The sequence below is a fragment of the Amphimedon queenslandica genome, unplaced genomic scaffold, assembly GCF_000090795.2.
Source record: "Amphimedon queenslandica unplaced genomic scaffold, v1.1 AMPQUscaffold_13460, whole genome shotgun sequence".
In the NCBI taxonomy this organism is placed as follows: Eukaryota; Metazoa; Porifera; class Demospongiae; order Haplosclerida; family Niphatidae; genus Amphimedon; species Amphimedon queenslandica.
The window spans coordinates 73,647-90,558 of record NW_003546304.1 but is presented as its reverse complement, the minus strand read 5'-3'; the positions used below and the strand labels follow the sequence as shown (position 1 = coordinate 90,558).

General features: G+C 35.2%; 6 protein-coding genes across 9 annotated transcripts in view; 3 read left to right on the top strand and 3 right to left on the bottom strand.

The window, feature by feature from the left end:
- The window catches only part of LOC100634682 (annexin A4-like), a 5,871-nt gene extending 3,358 nt beyond the window's left edge, over positions 1–2,513 (bottom strand). For 2 of the 3 annotated variants that reach the window (XM_019994895.1, XM_019994897.1), the window contains exons 1-6: positions 2,357–2,513; positions 2,220–2,289; positions 1,757–2,137; positions 1,573–1,619; positions 1,076–1,165; positions 720–813 (exon numbers count right to left, since the gene is read on the bottom strand). In XM_019994895.1, coding sequence (XP_019850454.1) covers positions 720–813; positions 1,076–1,165; positions 1,573–1,619; positions 1,757–2,137; positions 2,220–2,289; positions 2,357–2,425 — 751 coding nt within the window. In that variant the 5' untranslated portion in view covers positions 2,426–2,513. The remainder of the gene's footprint in view (positions 1–719; positions 814–1,075; positions 1,166–1,572; positions 1,620–1,756; positions 2,138–2,219; positions 2,290–2,356) is intronic. The other variant, XM_019994896.1, reaches the window with a different exon arrangement.
- A 173-nt stretch (positions 2,514–2,686) lies between these two features.
- LOC105312256 (uncharacterized) lies at positions 2,687–5,916 on the top strand. Its single transcript, XM_011404761.2, has 4 exons — positions 2,687–5,310; positions 5,368–5,428; positions 5,472–5,534; positions 5,592–5,916. Exons 1-4 carry the CDS (start codon positions 2,800–2,802, stop codon positions 5,807–5,809), a joined length of 2,853 nt encoding a protein of 950 aa, XP_011403063.1. The 5' UTR covers positions 2,687–2,799; the 3' UTR covers positions 5,810–5,916.
- On the bottom strand, positions 5,852–7,228 carry LOC100634559 (probable di-N-acetylchitobiase 2). Its single transcript, XM_003385490.3, has one exon. It carries the CDS (start codon positions 7,152–7,154, stop codon positions 6,027–6,029), a length of 1,128 nt encoding a protein of 375 aa, XP_003385538.1. The 5' UTR covers positions 7,155–7,228; the 3' UTR covers positions 5,852–6,026.
- A 52-nt stretch (positions 7,229–7,280) lies between these two features.
- LOC100632282 (tetraspanin-7-like) lies at positions 7,281–10,787 on the top strand. Its single transcript, XM_003385472.3, has 8 exons — positions 7,281–7,462; positions 7,989–8,030; positions 8,085–8,249; positions 9,297–9,371; positions 9,419–9,514; positions 10,152–10,283; positions 10,340–10,423; positions 10,583–10,787. Exons 1-8 carry the CDS (start codon positions 7,364–7,366, stop codon positions 10,655–10,657), a joined length of 768 nt encoding a protein of 255 aa, XP_003385520.1. The 5' UTR covers positions 7,281–7,363; the 3' UTR covers positions 10,658–10,787.
- Positions 10,788–10,958: 171 nt separating this feature from the next.
- On the top strand, positions 10,959–12,805 carry LOC105312255 (tetraspanin-6-like). Its single transcript, XM_011404760.2, has 8 exons — positions 10,959–11,121; positions 11,570–11,611; positions 11,717–11,881; positions 11,931–12,005; positions 12,138–12,236; positions 12,288–12,419; positions 12,472–12,558; positions 12,661–12,805. Exons 1-8 carry the CDS (start codon positions 11,044–11,046, stop codon positions 12,742–12,744), a joined length of 762 nt encoding a protein of 253 aa, XP_011403062.1. The 5' UTR covers positions 10,959–11,043; the 3' UTR covers positions 12,745–12,805.
- A 2,174-nt stretch (positions 12,806–14,979) lies between these two features.
- Positions 14,980–16,912, bottom strand: part of LOC109581110 (short-chain collagen C4-like) — a 23,731-nt gene continuing 21,798 nt past the window's right edge. Inside the window, exon 2 of one of the 2 annotated variants that reach the window (XM_019994892.1) lies at positions 14,980–15,541. In XM_019994892.1, the coding sequence (XP_019850451.1) occupies positions 15,084–15,541 (458 nt within the window). In that variant the 3' untranslated portion in view covers positions 14,980–15,083. Of the gene's footprint in view, positions 15,805–16,912 lie in introns of both variants that reach the window. The other variant, XM_019994894.1, reaches the window with a different exon arrangement.

The window sequence follows — 16,912 nt, the reverse complement described above, 5'->3', positions numbered from 1 at the left end:
ACTACTTAATAAATAATAAGATGAGTATAAGTCTACATTACTATAATTAGAATTGACCAAGTCCCTGTACAGGATCTTTGGCTAAATTTTGCCGAGAATGTCAAGGAAAGAAATTTCAATTCTTATAATTTTTCCTGATGCATATACATGTACTTATATTGTATAGAAAGTTTGAACATATTCCAATCAAAATTTGATTTTTTATGAATTTTAAAAGTTGCCAAAAATCTGGCCAAAGTCCCTGTACAGGATACTTGACCAAATTTGTCAAAAATGTCAAGGAGAGAAATTTTCAATTTTTATAATTTTTTCTAATACATATAAATGTATTTATGTTGCGTAGAAAGTTTGAGTTAATTTTTTATAAATTTTTAAAGTTGCAGTCAAAGTCCCTACAGGGACTTAGGCCAAATTTCGTCAGAAAGGGTAAAGAGAAAATTCTCCATTTTTCCTTTATTTTCTGATGCATATACTTGTACTCATATTGTGTATAAATTTTGAGCAGAGTTTGATCAAAATTGAATTTGTTATGAATTCTAAAAGTTGCTCCAGAAGCCATATGGAAACCCTGGAATATTGAATATGTAAAATATACAAGTAAGTCAATTTTGATACTACAACTACAACTATACAACTACAATATGACATTGAGGTATTAATATACAGTACTCAACTCAAAATAATATTATAACAACAGTAATAGTGCATTATCATTTTACCTAGTCCCTTCATAGCATTGTACAGTGTAGTAGCATCATTTTCAGCATTGAAACTCTGACTGGGCTTCACTGTACCATGAGTAGCAGGTACTGGCTATATCGAGAATAATAAGTAGTTTCAGTTTCAATAAAGAGTGTACATTATACATGTATCTACATGTATAATGTACATGCACATAATCATTAGCTACTATAAAAAATAATGCAAAAATTGGCCAGTATTAAATAAAATAAATGTCGTATAAAACATTCACATAGGTAAGTGCACAACTTAATGAGGGTTACCTTACTGACAAAAAAAATAAATGTCGTATAAAACATTCACATAGGTAAGTGCACAACTTAATGAGGGTTACCTTACTGACAGACATTGCTGCCATTTGTCTCTGTGTCTGTTCAACTGATACCCTCCTTGTATCATCACTAGGGACTGGAGTGGCTTGTGGCTACAGAAAAATAGTCATCATACATGCAATAGAGGACACTGTACAATCTTGTATTATTAATCACTGCATTATAATATAATTTTACTATTACTATTATTCCATTATTACAGCAAAATTTTGAAGCATCTTTTTCAAATTCAATTTTGATTTGAATCAAATAAAATTTACATGTAAAAAAATGTACACATGTATAAAATAAGAAATATTCTCTCAGAGCCGTTTCTATACTATAGTATAAAAATTTTGATCAAATTTTTGAGTACATTTTAAAATTCATAAATGAGCTCAACATAACAAACAAATAAATTGGAGAATTCTTTCCTATCCTTTTTCAATGAAATACCATGCACTATTGCACCATTACACCATGCACTATAATGCTATTACAGATATTGAATATGTCTTACATATGATCCAGGGGGAGCACTGGTCGGATAACCACCTCCTGATGGACCTACCACAATAAAAAAGGACAGTTTAAATCATCTCTTTCCAAAGTATTTGGACACTTAGCAGTAATAGAAAGTTTACTTACAGAACAGTTATAACTGACTTACAGAACAGTTATCAATGATAAACTGTTATATGTACCTGTTGGATAAGAGCCAGGTTGAGGAGGGCCAGGGGGATAATTTGATGAAGGGCCTGAAGGATAATTAGGCATTGGGCCAGGGGGATAATTTGACGGTGGGCCCGGGGGATAATTTGATGATGGGCCTGGGGGATAATTTGATGGTGGGCCTGGAGGATAGTTTGGTGTTGGACCTGGGGGATAAGTTGGGCCCGAGGGAAAATTTGATGGTGGGCCTGGAGGATAACTCGTTGTTGATGGTGGTCCTGGGGGATAAGATGGATCGGGTGGGTAGCTGGATGAAGGGGGAGGTGGATAAGATGGAGTAGGACCTCCAGGTGGGTAACCAGCTGGTGATGAAAAAGGGTCTGGAGGAGGTGGATAGCCTGGCATAGGAGGACCTGTACAGAATTAAAGGGAGAGAGTAATTAGTAATGATAAGTATAATAATAATAAAAATAATAATAATAATAATAATAATACCTGATTGAGGAGGATATCCAGGAGGATTGCTACTACCAGGCATTGGCATACCTCCTCCTACCCAAGGTCCCTGTATATATTAATGGTAAAAAGCAGCAGAGACTTAATGAGGCACAAATTAGTCTACATTTACTTACAGAGGATTGAGGATAGCCTCCTGTTGGTGGGTAGGGTGCACCACCACCAGGATATGGTGGATAGGACATGGTATCTACTATGATGGTACAGGTCGAAGTATAGATACCAGTGATTTGAGCTCGAGTTTGAGTCGAGGTTGATGAGTCGACCAAATCATGCAAATTAAAAATTCAGCAAAGCCACGCCCATAAATTTTGAGTTACGTAATCTATGATTATGGGAATTATCATGTGGGAATATGGGTCATTAGCTGGGCGTCGACGCGGCCGGGCATATGGGCATCAGATGCAGATCATATGATCAGACAGAAAAATATTAGCTGAGTCCGGCATGTTGTTTACTTGAGTTGTTGATTTTTATCAGGGATATAAAAGACTAACATATGATATCCAAACCTGACATGATATCTCTAGATGATCTAAATCCACACAGCTGAGGAGCTATGACAAAGCCCGCTGAGGAAATTGAAAAGCTTTGCATTGATGCTTTCAACAATAAAGACAAGAAACAAGCACTGATCTATCTCGAGCAATGCTCCGAACCATCTAAAATAGTGACAAATTTTTTCCGCCGCACAGCTGATTGCGTGGGACCTAGAGACATTCTCACTATTTCAAACGTTTCTCTCCTTCACATTGCAGCTAAAAACAACTGGCCAGATGTTACCTCAACACTCATCACCGAGTACCACTGTAATCCGGAAGCAATAAATAACCGCAAAAGCACTCCACTGCACTATGCTGCTCGCTATGGAAGCATGGAAACCCTTAAATGTCTTATCACCAAGCATAACTGTAACCCGATGTCTTTAACAAGGAACAAATGGACTGCCTTACATTGGGCAGCATCTACTGGACAAGTAAATGCATTACGTTACCTTATTGAGGATTGCAATTGTGATCCCTCTCTGTGTGATACCAAAGGACACAACCTCCTTCACTTGGCTTGTGCCGGTAATCACATTGAAGCTGCAAGGTACCTCTTACAGACAGGACTAATAGACCCGGCCTTTACCTGCATATGGGATTGTCGGCCCAGTGAGTGGGGTCAAAGTACATCAAATGGTAACACTGAGACAATTGAACTATTAAAGTATTACGAAGAATGTCGAATGAATTCACCCATTGATACATACACTCAAGTTTTTGTGCTTGGGAACAAAGGTGCCGGAAAGAGTACATTAGTAAAAGTGCTTAAGATTCGCTCTGAGGCTAATTACGATAGTTACCCTTCTGTCTCTGAAGATGGCAATGTGACTAATGTTATGTTAAACACCATAGGAATAGTTCCAGAAAATATTACAAGCTCAGAGATTGGAAACATGACTGTTTATGATCTTTCAGGTGATGCTGAGTATCACTTCTCACACTCTATGATAATGAAAACTGCTACTAAAGCTGGTCTAGCACTATTTATACTTGTAGTTGATATTAGTCAACATATCCAAGCTGTTAAAAAACAAATCTACTACTGGTTCAACTACCTTTGCACTATGTGTGGCACTGAGATTTTGAATGTTTTGATAGCTGGCAGTCATCGAGATGTACTTAGAGATAATGATGATGACAAAGCAAGTGCTATTGAAGCGTTAATCTCAAAGGAATATCCTCAAAGTAAAGCAACTTTTATACCAATGGATTGTCGCAAAGTACATTCAACAGAAATCATCAAGATATCTCAAAAATTACTACTCAATTCTTTGCCGTCAATTCAAAAATCAGTTAATGCAAATTACAACTGTCACGCTCTTTATTCATTCCTCAAATCAATTCAAAAGTGTTACTGTACTCTTGGTCAATTATCAACAATGATAGGTACGAGTGACAAATTTTTGCCACACGATGAAAATGATTTGGCAGAGCTCCTTGCTAAGCTATCAGTGAAAGGGCTCATTCTTTTCCTCAAAAAAGAGTCCAACCTCTGTGATAGTTGGGTAATAATAAACATCAAGCATTTCCTGAATGAAGTCAATGGATTACTGTTTAGCCCCAAACATGATCTATCCTCAATCAGCAATATTGGCCTAGTTCCAGTAAGCTGGATCAAATCAACATTTCCAGAACATTCTCCTCTCATGCTGTCCGACATATTGCATACGCTTGAAGTGTGCCAAGTAATTGACAACAATAATGCTGATGCCTCCATTTCAGACAAATGCTTGTTTTTTCCTTCTTTTGTTCCTCCGGGTCGTCCTAATTCTTTACCACCTCACAATGAGTTTGGCTTTGTGTGGCATTTGGAATGCATTCATTATTCTCAATTCTTCCCCACTCAGTTTTGTCACATGCTCATCCTTAGACTGGCACTTAAATTTCCTCTGAAAAGTATCAAAAGTTGCTCATCTCCCGTTTCACTTCAAGCCGTCTCAAGAAGGTGTCAAATGTGGAAATTTGGAATACATTGGAAGACGGATGATTATGTGGAAATTTTAGTTGAATTGTCTGAAGATATGCAAGATGTCAGAGTCAAAATTAAATGGAATGAAGACTCTCCACAGTCTATTAAAGCAATGATGAAGCTAAGAAGCTCAATTATAAAGACAATCTTCTGTCTTCACCAAGAGTATTGCTCATCTCTAGAAGTAGGTGAATTCCTAGAGGCACCTCATGCTTCATGGGATTCTGCGAATCATCATCAGTTTGCAATGCAAGACATCGTACGTTCTATTTGTTTGAAAAAGGAAGGAGTACTTTCTAGTGACACCATGGGGAGCAAAGTAGAACGGCTTGACAAGATATTACTTCATGAGCCCTTAGTCAACCTTCCTCAAAGCATCCTTTTAAAAATTTTTCTTTGCTGCAACACTGACTTGTTAATAGAACCAGATCTTTTGAAGCAGCTTAATCAGAGTTTAATGCCTCATATTGCCTTTACTCGTCAACAGACATTCAGTACAGTACAATCGCATATTGAAAAACATTCCTTGTTTTGCGAAAGAACTATTGTACAAACGGTAATATAAAATAATAGCTATGGTATTTTACCAAGAGTACTGAACTTGCTTTCACAGGTACTAGAAGAGCACAAAGAAGAAATTAAACTGAATATTGAAGAAGAGCAACTCTTACTTGGTAATATATACTCTGTTGCTCATATCTTTCATTATTTTATTAGATTCGCCTATTAAGATTTCTGGAATAACATACGATCCAGATGATCTACCAAATGGCCCACTAGGTACAGTGCACAATATTATGCATCTACTGATCTACTGTAATAAATTTTTTTGCATAGATTCATCACACTTTCTTATCATTGTAAAGTTCTTAAAGAATTTGAATGATTGGTTTGAATTGGGTATTCGTCTTGACCTAAAACATGCATCCCTCTTAAAAATTGAGAATGACTTTCGACGCCAAGAGAGATGCAAAATTGAGATGATCCAGCTATGGCTTGATGGTAGTGATGCTAGTAAATCATCTTTGATGGAAGCACTAAAAGATCTTGCTTAACTTTAATATAATGAATGGGTATGATGAGAGGGAACAGCAATGTTTGCATGTGTTCATTATAGTTTTGAAAAATTAATGCAATAAAATTATAACAACAAAATTAAAAATATTATAGACATAGCTATAACAAGTGTACATCCAATCACACAAACATAGATACAAGCATATCTCTGTAACATACCAACAATGATAACAATCAAATTATAAGCAATTCTATTCAATTATTTAGAAAAGCTTGTACAGCATCCCACATCATAGTAACTTGTTCCTTAGAACTGTTAGTATTGCTATTATAGTCCAGAGTATCTGTGTTCCAGAAGGCAATCCCTCTTAGTTTCTTTTCTGCAGCATAGCTATACTTGACAGTTAGACTCTGTGGATTATCAAACCAAACCTGATGATAGTCACCATTCTCTAGCCTATACGTAAAAAATGGAGACTCAGCTGTCTTGTTGTACAAGAGTCCAGTGGGAGATAGTGGATAAAAATCATGCATAATTCCTGAATACCCATACTGCCTCCCTGCACCATCACTGCAGTTGACTCCACGGAATGTGTAATTTGGTATAACGCAAGGAGACTTCTCATCAATGATTTTCTTGCATGGATAATCATAGCCATACCACGGGAGACCAAGTACCAGTTTATTATTAGGAATGCCTACTTTATTGTACAGGTCCACTCCTTGTTTAGTTTTAACGAAGTCAGAGTTTGCTCCTGCTAAACAAAGGCCAGGATCGAATACTTGACTTCTCTCATCATACGCCATGATGACCAGAAAATCTGTCCATTTAGAGAGCTCAAGGTAGTCATAGCAGCGTCCATCAATGCAGCTGGGCGACCAGGCTACATCAAGCGAAATCTGATAGCTTGAGGATGCAGCTTTGAAACGTGTGTATATCTCCTCAGTGACGGCATTCAACGTTAGTTCCTCTTCAGACCCACTGGCAACAGGGTCTTCGGCATCAATATTAATACCATCTAAATGCTGTGACTGGACTGTATCCAGTAGGTTAGTGACGTAGGATTCACGACTAGCTTTACTCGATAATTTCAATATCTCTGATCCAATGTGAGAGACTACACGAACCTTATGAGCATGTGCATGACAGACAAGATCGTTGAGCATGGACTCGTTGAGATCAGTGAATATGGCTATAGTGGTGAGCTCTGTCCAATTGTAATAGGGCCAGTTTTCAGACCTGATCATGAATCCTAGGACCTCCTTTTCAGGGACCTCTTCGACTGGTTGGCAGAGGCTAGCATCTTTACAGGGACAAACTTTACACTGTGAACAGGAGATCAGTAGCTTTATTATGAGGAATAATAGCGATATTCTCCTCATTTTCAGAAAGAAATCAGCAATCAGCAGGTCAGCTCATATAGCTCAGCAGATGGGTGACACACCTTTTGGAGGCGTGTGTAAATACACCCACGTCATTATTTTCTGTGACGTCATAAAATAATAAGCAGCAAGCGTCCCGCCCATTCTCCTTAAAAACTGTCGAGGTCCAATCTTCACTGATTTTTAGCTAAGTTGAGCTATTGTGAGTTATGGAATGGAGTGCTAGTCTCTCGAAGAGCTGTAAATATGAGAAAAGAGTAATTAGGTGCCTGAGGTACCTGCTAGTAGGCGTCAATTCAGCTATCACCGTGAGTTATAATACTCCCAAGTACTAGATCTAAAACTTATATGTATATATATATATGTATACTTTTTATTTAAAATCATAAATGCCACTTGTCAATGATGCACTTTGATGTATTTATATAAATTGTTTGTACTGCTGTTTAGATTGGTATTATACACATGTATATACATTTATGTATTCTAGTTGGACAAACAATTAAATTGTGTTTTGTTTGTGTTGCATGTACATTATCCTATACAGGAGGTATACAGGTGTCCCTGTATATGTACACTAGATCTACCACGTGTTATATGCTCTCGTTCAAAAACAAACGACACCTTCTGACAAAGACAACCGTCATTATATTTCTTAAGCAAATTAGCACCTAATGATAATTGCCATTGCACACATACCCACTATTATCAGTAATGTTAGTTTTCAAGCCATTTCTGGATTCATACCTAGTATGGTATCTACTTGCTAATTCTCACGTCTTAAAATTGAATTAACTTTCACAATCCATTGGTTAACTGTGGATTTGTTTTTAGATATTTGGTTGCTGTGTCATCATAGCTGGTGTATGGGGAAAGGTTTGTAATCACCTCTTGTTATAATTCATAATTGTTGTGTACCTCTATTCTTAGCTTCGTGGAGATAACTTTGACGATGTTACTGATGACGATCAGCCTTACACCCAGATACCAGTAATGGCTATTGTTGTGGGTATCTTTGTGTCCTTGTTTGGTCTAGTGGGGGTCATTGGTGCTATCCTTGCCAACCACGTTGGAGGACGCATTGTACTGGGACTGGTAAGCATCATTGTTCATGCATCAGTTTTCATTATAGTGCATGACAATTGTTACAAAACTTACAATAATACTGTGAGTTGATGGATAAAACTTTAAAAGGAGTAATTATCAGGAACTGTTAACATAGCTTACGAATGCACTTTCTTTCCTGATCAGCTTCAGAGTCCTATTTGTAGCCATGACTTTAAATTTACTATATGTGGAGTTCATGATTATGCAGTTTTGTATGTGTGTATGCTTAGTATTCATGTATTAAAAAGATCCATTTTATAGTAGGGGATATTAACACAATTGGCACATTTACTGGAATATCAAAATAGCATTTTTGTAGTAACAATTTAGCAGCCATGTGTCATTGAGTATACCTTAAGGAGACAATTGTTTGCGGGTATTTAATTTAGCGAATTTTAGCGATTTTTTAAAAATCGCTAACTTAAGTCCGTGCTAATTTTAATTTCTTCATTGAAAGTGGGTGTGGTCACAATGAATAAAATGGCGGCCGTCAGCAAGTCGAGGCTGAGCTTTTTTGCAGCAAATGGTCAGCAAGATAATACTAAACTACTGTCCAGAGACTTCTCTAGCAGTTAACAAAGCAGATGACAGTCTTCTTTGTTCAGTGACTGCTTCTAACTGTAAGCAAGATAACTTTACGTGTTAATGGCTGCAGAGTTATGATGAAGAGATTAATGCAACAAGATCTACTGTATTTAGACTTGTGCAATTGCTTTGCTTGCTCATACATGTAGATCACAGCACATAATCTGTAGCTTGCTTAGGCTTGCCCCTTTCATTCTTCTAAAAGTTATTAATACCAAATGATCAAAAACGCTAAATTAAGTACCAGCCAAATGTCAGTTTCATGAAAATCGCTAAAATAAGTACACGCTAATAATTGTCTCCTTAAGGTATTCAGATTGTTTAGATTTTGGGTATTCTATATTGGCAATTTCTTTGAATGCCAATTTCCAAAGTTTTGATTAGAGCATTATTGTTACATTGATAAGTATAAGATGGAGCTGATAATAATTATTATTTCATTTCTTGTAGTATGGATTTGTGCTGGCACTGGTAGCTATGATTGAAGTTGCAGCTGTTGTTACAGCCATAGTTCAAAATGATCAAGTGAATTAATTTTGTAAAATTTCATCTATATTATTCTTCAATGGTAGCTTGATGAGAATATCAAGACAAGTATGACTGAAACATTCTTACAATATAATGATAGTTCAAGTGTTAGGAAGACATGGGATACTGTTCAAAGAAGAGTAAGTTAATACTCAGGGTTCCCCATTTAGGGTTTCATTGGATTGCAATACCCTGTACTATAGTATAGGTTATTTTGACATAAATTGCAAGGAGAAAATTTGCCATGTTTATAATTTTTAAAAAATACATAATACATGTTCTTATGTTGGGTAAAAAATTTGAGCTGATTAAAAAAATTTTTAATAAATTTTTAAGTTACTCAAAAAGCAGCTAGGCCAGGAGAGAATTATTTATGATTTTTTTATGCATATACATGTACATGTACATGTACTTCTGTTGTGTATATGTACATGTAGCTTGTTCCAATCAATTTTTTTTAATTTTTAACAATTAGTCAAAAATCAGACCACACCAAATTTTGCCCAAAAATGAAACATATAAATTTCTACATTTTTATAATTTTTCCTGATGCATATACACGTGCTTATGTTATGTAGAAAGTTCAAGCTGATTTTGATCAAAATTAGATTTTTTAATGAATTTTAAAAGTTGCTCCAAGTGCCATGTATTATAGCGCTTGCAGTGTCAGTACGCTTCGTGGGAAACTCTGCATGTACTATTAGAGTTTTTAGAAGACGACATACATGTACATGTACATGCTTATTATGTGCATAATGAAAATGATACCTTTTGTAGTTTAAATGTTGTGGCACATACAACTACTCATCATACGAAGACCTGCTGGATATTGATCCACCTACCTCATGTTGTATTAGTGAAAAGAACTGTAATACATTGACTGGAACTGATGAAGACTTATTTCAAAAGGTCAGTAGTTTATTATACGTTATTGCTATTATTAGTGTATTGTAATATTATGTTAGGGTTGTGTTGAGAAGGTGGAGAATAACCTTGCTATCATCTTAGGCATAATGGCCGGAATAGTTGGATTTGCTATTTTATTACAGGTAAAACAAAGAAAGAAATGCATTAAGCCAATTTGTTGGCACCTCCTTTTACAATTTGGCACTTACAAATATAGTTTTGTCTACAAAAATGATTAGACTTGTCACTAAAATAGTCTAAGCTTTAAAACTGTTGTTCACTCCTGTTTTATTTTATGTTAGATTTCGGGTGTTGTGATATCATGCTATGTTGCTGTTCGTGGCTCCGTGAAAAGAAACAACTATGAACTTATTTAAAGCACACTCCGTGTATATAAGCCACCAAGCACCATGTCCATTATAACTATGCCATATTGAAATCATCACTATTATTATTATTATTATTATTTAACATTATGAGATTTGAAGTTATACTCTATTATCAGTATCATATAAAAGTAAAAATAGTTCCAGACTTGCAGTATTATAATGCCTTGCTTTCTGCTGCATTAGAAATACTGCTCCAGCAGTGAGTCATAAGGTTAAAGCAATGAATATGTCATTCATTGTTTGTGGGTCAGGTGAGGTGAGCTGTCCTGTACTGTACTGTCTAGCTGGCTTGGGTGTGGCTAGATAATTGCAAGGACAGATTCTTTGGATGCTTTAGACTTACACAGAGCGCATTTACTCGGAAGTTTAGAGACATGGGAGAACGAACCTGCTCGGAGTACTTCTGGATTATACTGAGGATCGTCCTGGTTATAGTCAATTGCTTTGTAGTGGTAAGTGAATAGTGTTCTTATCGGTAAATAGATCTACACTCTAAAGAAGATAATACTATACATACTCCAATGCACATCATGTTGTGTTATTGTGTATCACTGTCACTGTATGTAGATGATACAATCAACCATAATCTAATAAGACCAAACTAATCTGCTTTGCATTGCTTGCAAGCCAGACCCTACCCACTTATAGTCGCTGGTGTAGAGGACAGCATATACAGTCTACTGAGGCATGCATTAAATGTAATATTATGTTTGCTGACATTGATTATCAGTATCAAATTATCAATTGAATTATTGTACATCAACTTCTGCTTATATGAGCATTCTATTTACACTGTATATGTAATGTGAGCATACACACACACTCACACAAATGAAATCATGTGTCACTTGTGTCTATTGAAAACATTTGCTAGAGCTGATTTTTCATTCTTGCCATTAGGTTTCTGGTATTGTTCTATTGGGCATTGGTATCTCTTCAAAGGTAAGAAAAGAGATGATTCTCACATGCAATATATTAATTATTCATAAACAGTTCATATGGCATGACCTGCTCATGCTCAAATTTCTTCCTTTGTTTTGATATTAGATTCATAAAGATGAATACATTGTTGTCACTGACAATGAGCAAGTCTATGCTCAAGTACCATGGCTGATGATATTTACTGGTATATTCATCATATTTCATGGAATGCTTGGAGTCGTTGGTGCAATACTTGCTTATACTGTCTGTGGACGCATACTATTAGGATTAGTAAGATTAAAATGAGAGAATTAAATAAGTTTATTTTTTGATTTTGTAGTATGGGTTTGTGCTTGCTTTGTTAGTTATCATTGAATTATCCACTGGTATTGCTGCTGCAGTTGAGAAAGGAAAAGTAAATTGTACTATCAAACTGTACTATAGCTAATCCTTTTAATTCTTTCTTTAAGCATTATTTTTTTACATTACTATTTCTATTACTATTACTATTATCATCATCATCATTATTATTAATTCATCATTATAGCTCAAGAAAGATATTGAAACCAGCATCACCAACACTTTCCTAAAGTACAATGACACTGATACTAGCTACAGAGACACATGGAACACTATACAGGAAACTGTATGTACATCAGTCATCATGCATTAGCTAATGAGTGCTTGTGTTTTATAGCTCCAATGCTGTGGAACATACAACTATACAGCATATGAGAATCTTCTAAACATGGATCCTCCTACGTCTTGCTGCATAGACCAAAATAATTGCGATACTTTCGACAGCTCTGGAGAAGATTTATTCAAAGAGGTGAGCTTGTGAATCTATATGCATGCAGTAGAGTATCACTTTTAATGCATAGGGTTGTACAGAGAAAATTAAAGAGAATATCAATAGTGTAATATTAGGAGCTATTGCTGGTGTAGCATTAACATTTGCTATTCTTCAGGTATGCAGTACTAAGCTGATATTCTAATGCAAATTTCTTTTTATGTTATAACTGAATTATATTGATATGTAAATGAATGCTTCTCTCTATTTTACATTGCAGATCATTGGTGTAGTTGTTTCATGTTTTGTTGCTGCTTGTCGCCCGCACACAAGAACCAGTTATGAAGCTATAAAAACAGTATAATATATCTAAACTTTATATTTTTAAAGCATCTACATACATGTATATGAGTGTCTATTATGCTAAATTTTATTTCTAATAATAATTTTGTTACATAAATCTAAGGGGTGTGGTAATACTTTTGTCTCCGCCTATTTAAACTAAAAATATAGTAAGGTTGGTCATGCGTCTGTGATGATGTCACTTCCTCTACCTACTCTCCCTTCATAAAAATGGAGGATTCTCTTTCTTTTCACTTTAGCAGCAGTTATCTCACTAAATGTACCTGCAATTGACTCAGAAACGTCAAATGCATCCAGTTAAAAGGCTAATAAACATGATATCCGTTTCTCTTTTTAATACAGTAAAATGTTTTTGAGTTGTAACTGGTCTCAGACTTCTTCACCTATCACATTTTATAGATAACTAGAAATCTACGTACACTTAGAAAACAAACAATTAGAGCAAGAATAAGATTTGCACTTATTTCAAAGATGCAATATCTTTGCCTTTGCTGGAAAAGTGTGGGGTAGCTATCTGAGATAGAGGACAAGCTTCTGCTACCTGTAGCTGACTGTGCAGCAGGCATCCTGTTTATTAGTTCTTTAACTAGATGCATTGAAGTTTTTGAGTCAATTGCAGCTATTATTAGTGAGATAACTGCTGCTAAAGTGAAAAGAGAGAGAATCCTCCATTTTTATGAAGGGAGAGTAGGTAGAGGAAGTGACATCATCACATGACGCAGACCAACCTCCTCTGAGTAAAAATGGTTCTTGAAATGGACAGGGAAAGAGATAAAAATAACAGACACAGTTACACTGCTCCGTGGGTTGTATATAAAGTTTCAAATCACACAAGGTATATATTATTATCATTTTCATATATAATTAGCTATTTTTGGGTAAATGATTTAAGCATTAAATTTTAATTTTTTTGTTAAAACACTAGCTATTTTTAATGCGAAAATATGCAAACAGCAAAAGTACTGAATAAAGTGCCATTGGGGAATGGGGACTCTGTCAACTATGAATATAAATTTGTGCTACTGCATGATATCTCAGTGGCATGATAGTGGCATAAGTTGCATGTGTCTTTTGCAGAATTGAGAATTCTCTGACTACATAAAAACAATGTAGTACTGTGGTTTTCATTAGGAAATTGCTGCAAGTATTTTAAAATTACTGTACGGCTATTAAATAAAAGAACTTTTTATGTTACAAATCATGTTATTATATTTTTGCTGTTCTGTATTGCTGTAATATCTTACCATACATAACAAGAATATTTCAGGTGTTAATGTTTCACTATTAACCATAATTTTAGCACATTTTTTCAACAGCAACAATTTCCCAATTTGTGGTATATACAATGTAATTTATAAATATTTCTTACAAAATAAACTTACTTGCAAATTAAATTTTTGCAGTTTGGCAGCTATTGTACTGGGGTCAGGCATGAATTTTATTAGTTGCAAATTAAATTTTTTGCATTTTTGTACATTCGCAAATTATAAAAAAGTTCTCCATACTGTACAATATATTCACTTGTGCAATTACTTATCTGTCGTGAGAGTGACTGCCATTAGCTAGCAGTCCAGTAGTTAATAATAAGTTTCACAGATACATGTTTTTGGATTATCTAAATCCTTCTATTTAAGTTATATTGTAGTTATTAACCAGTTTAAACCAGTCATACAAACCTGTTTAAGCTGTTAATATCAGTTGATGTGATGTTGTTAGAGTGTCCAACTTTATGTCTCTTGTAATAAAAACCCGAGTCAACCTGTTTGACGTGAGGCAGTTGTTATAAGTCTTCTCTTGATAATAACAGTTACCATTAATAGTATCAATAACTCATTGTATCACCATTTATCATACGGTAGCATTATATGTACAATGATTAGCTATTATGGGATTCACTGTGTTTCAGTGAATTATTTGTGTTAGTTTTATTATTTCTCTGCAGATTAAAATTCATAGTTTTAACATCATTTGATTGGAATGAAACTGATCCTAATATACTGGGAGCATCTAGTATTGATACTACCTGTACTATATGGGGACTAGAGGTTAGTACTTTATTGTATGTACTAAACTATTAAACACTAATGGTATGGAAGCTATGGCAGTGGTAATGATCCAATTAGTACTAACAGAAGTAGCTACTGTAGACTGTAATGATACCTTCGTATTAAAGTGCCATACAGCTTTATATTCCTATGCCAGTTAGTGTCTAGATTTTCCAAAAAAATTATTGAAATTATTTTACCAATTGTATGTGATATTTTCACTCATTTTAAAAATAAAATTAAAAGGGAAATATTCATAGGTATGAAATTTATTGTCACACACTGTTTCAAATTGTTACTTAGTACACACAACACAAGTAATAGCTCTATCATTAACATAAGGTGGACAAGGTAGACCATTACAAGTTGATGCTGTGAAGTAGAACAGAGCACCATCAGTATCAGCCTTACTGCCATCAATAGATTCAGGATTTTCGTCAACACACTCATAGACTTTGCTATTTTTGCTACCATCAACTTGAGTCATCAGATATCCTTTATATTCTATAGTCCATGATGAAGGACAGCTGGTTCTAGCAGGAATCATCAGTTTAACACTCTTAGTAGATGTATAACATACTGCACAAGGAGCATTGTGATCATGGTTTCCTGGAAATAGTCTATTATCAACTTCATATTCAGTACCATACATGTAAGATTGACCACTAGAAGGTACAGTTGTACTCAAATATTGAGGGACCTTTGGTAAACAGACATAGTTAGCTCCTCCTCCTGTTTGGCTATTATGATTACCTCCAGTTATTCCCTCATACAGTAGTTCAGCTCCAGTAGGACAGGACTTCCTTCCCCAACGAGTGTACACTACTCCACTTTTAGGACCAGCTTGTCCTACAGGTCCAGTTTCACCTTTCTCTCCCTTATCTCCTCTCTCTCCTTTCACTCCATCTCTTCCTGGTACTCCATCACGACCATCTCTACCACGTAGCACCTCAACATAGGTTTGTTTGTTGTTGCAGGACAGTCCAGTGTTGGTGTTATTCTTTAATGGTATAGTTGTAGTTAGTGTCAGTATTGAGAGCAACACTGAACACACAACTAGTGACCTCATTGGAAGAGAAAGAGACTAAGAGAGAGAGAGAGACTGAGAGAAAAATATAAGAGATTGATACACTGCTGGTCTTTATATACTGATCCTCCTATTATAAGTTATATTGTAGTTAACAACCAGTTTAAACTAGTCGTACAAACCTGTTTAACCTGTTAATATCAGTTGATGTGATGTTGTTAGAGTGTCCGACTTTATGTCTCTTGTAATAAAAACCTGAGTCAACCTGTTTGACGTGAGGCAGTTGTTATAAGTCTTCTCTTGATAATAACAGTTACCATTAATAGTATCAATAACTCATTGTATCACCATTTATCATACTGTAGCATTGTATGTACAATGATTAGCTATTATGGGATTCACTGTAGATTGTTGTGTTAATTATTGTGGAAATATTTTTGTTATTTTTTCTAGTTTCTACAGATTAATGCTTGATAGTTTAACATCGTTTGATTGGAATGAAACTCATCCTATATATACTGGGAGCATCTAGTATTGCTACTACCTGAGTGTGTGAGAGGTTAATGTATTAAATTAATGATTTTATGTACATAACTGAGTGGTTATCGATTGTATACTGAAATTAATTAGTTATTTCTGTGTACTTTTAAATGGAAGCTTGACCATATTTTGATATCTACTATCAAAAATAAATTCACCAATGCAATTATTATCATTTTGTTACTAAAATATCTTAAGTACATGTATAAAATCTCACTATTCCAAATTATTAATTGTTACTTAGTACACACAACACAAGTAATAGCTCTATTGTTAACATAAGGTGGACAAGGTAGACCAGTACAGGTTGATCCTGTGAAGTAGAAATGGGCACCAATATTATCTGCCACAGCACTGCCATTTACAGATTCAGGATTTTCATCAACACACTCATAGACTTTGTTATTGTTGCCCTTATTCCCTTGAGTCATCAGATATCCTTTATATTCTATAGTCCATGATGAAGGACAGCTGGTTCTAGCAGGAATCATCAGTTTAACACTCTTAGTAGATGTATAACATACTGCACAAGGAACATTGTGATCTTCTATCTAAGA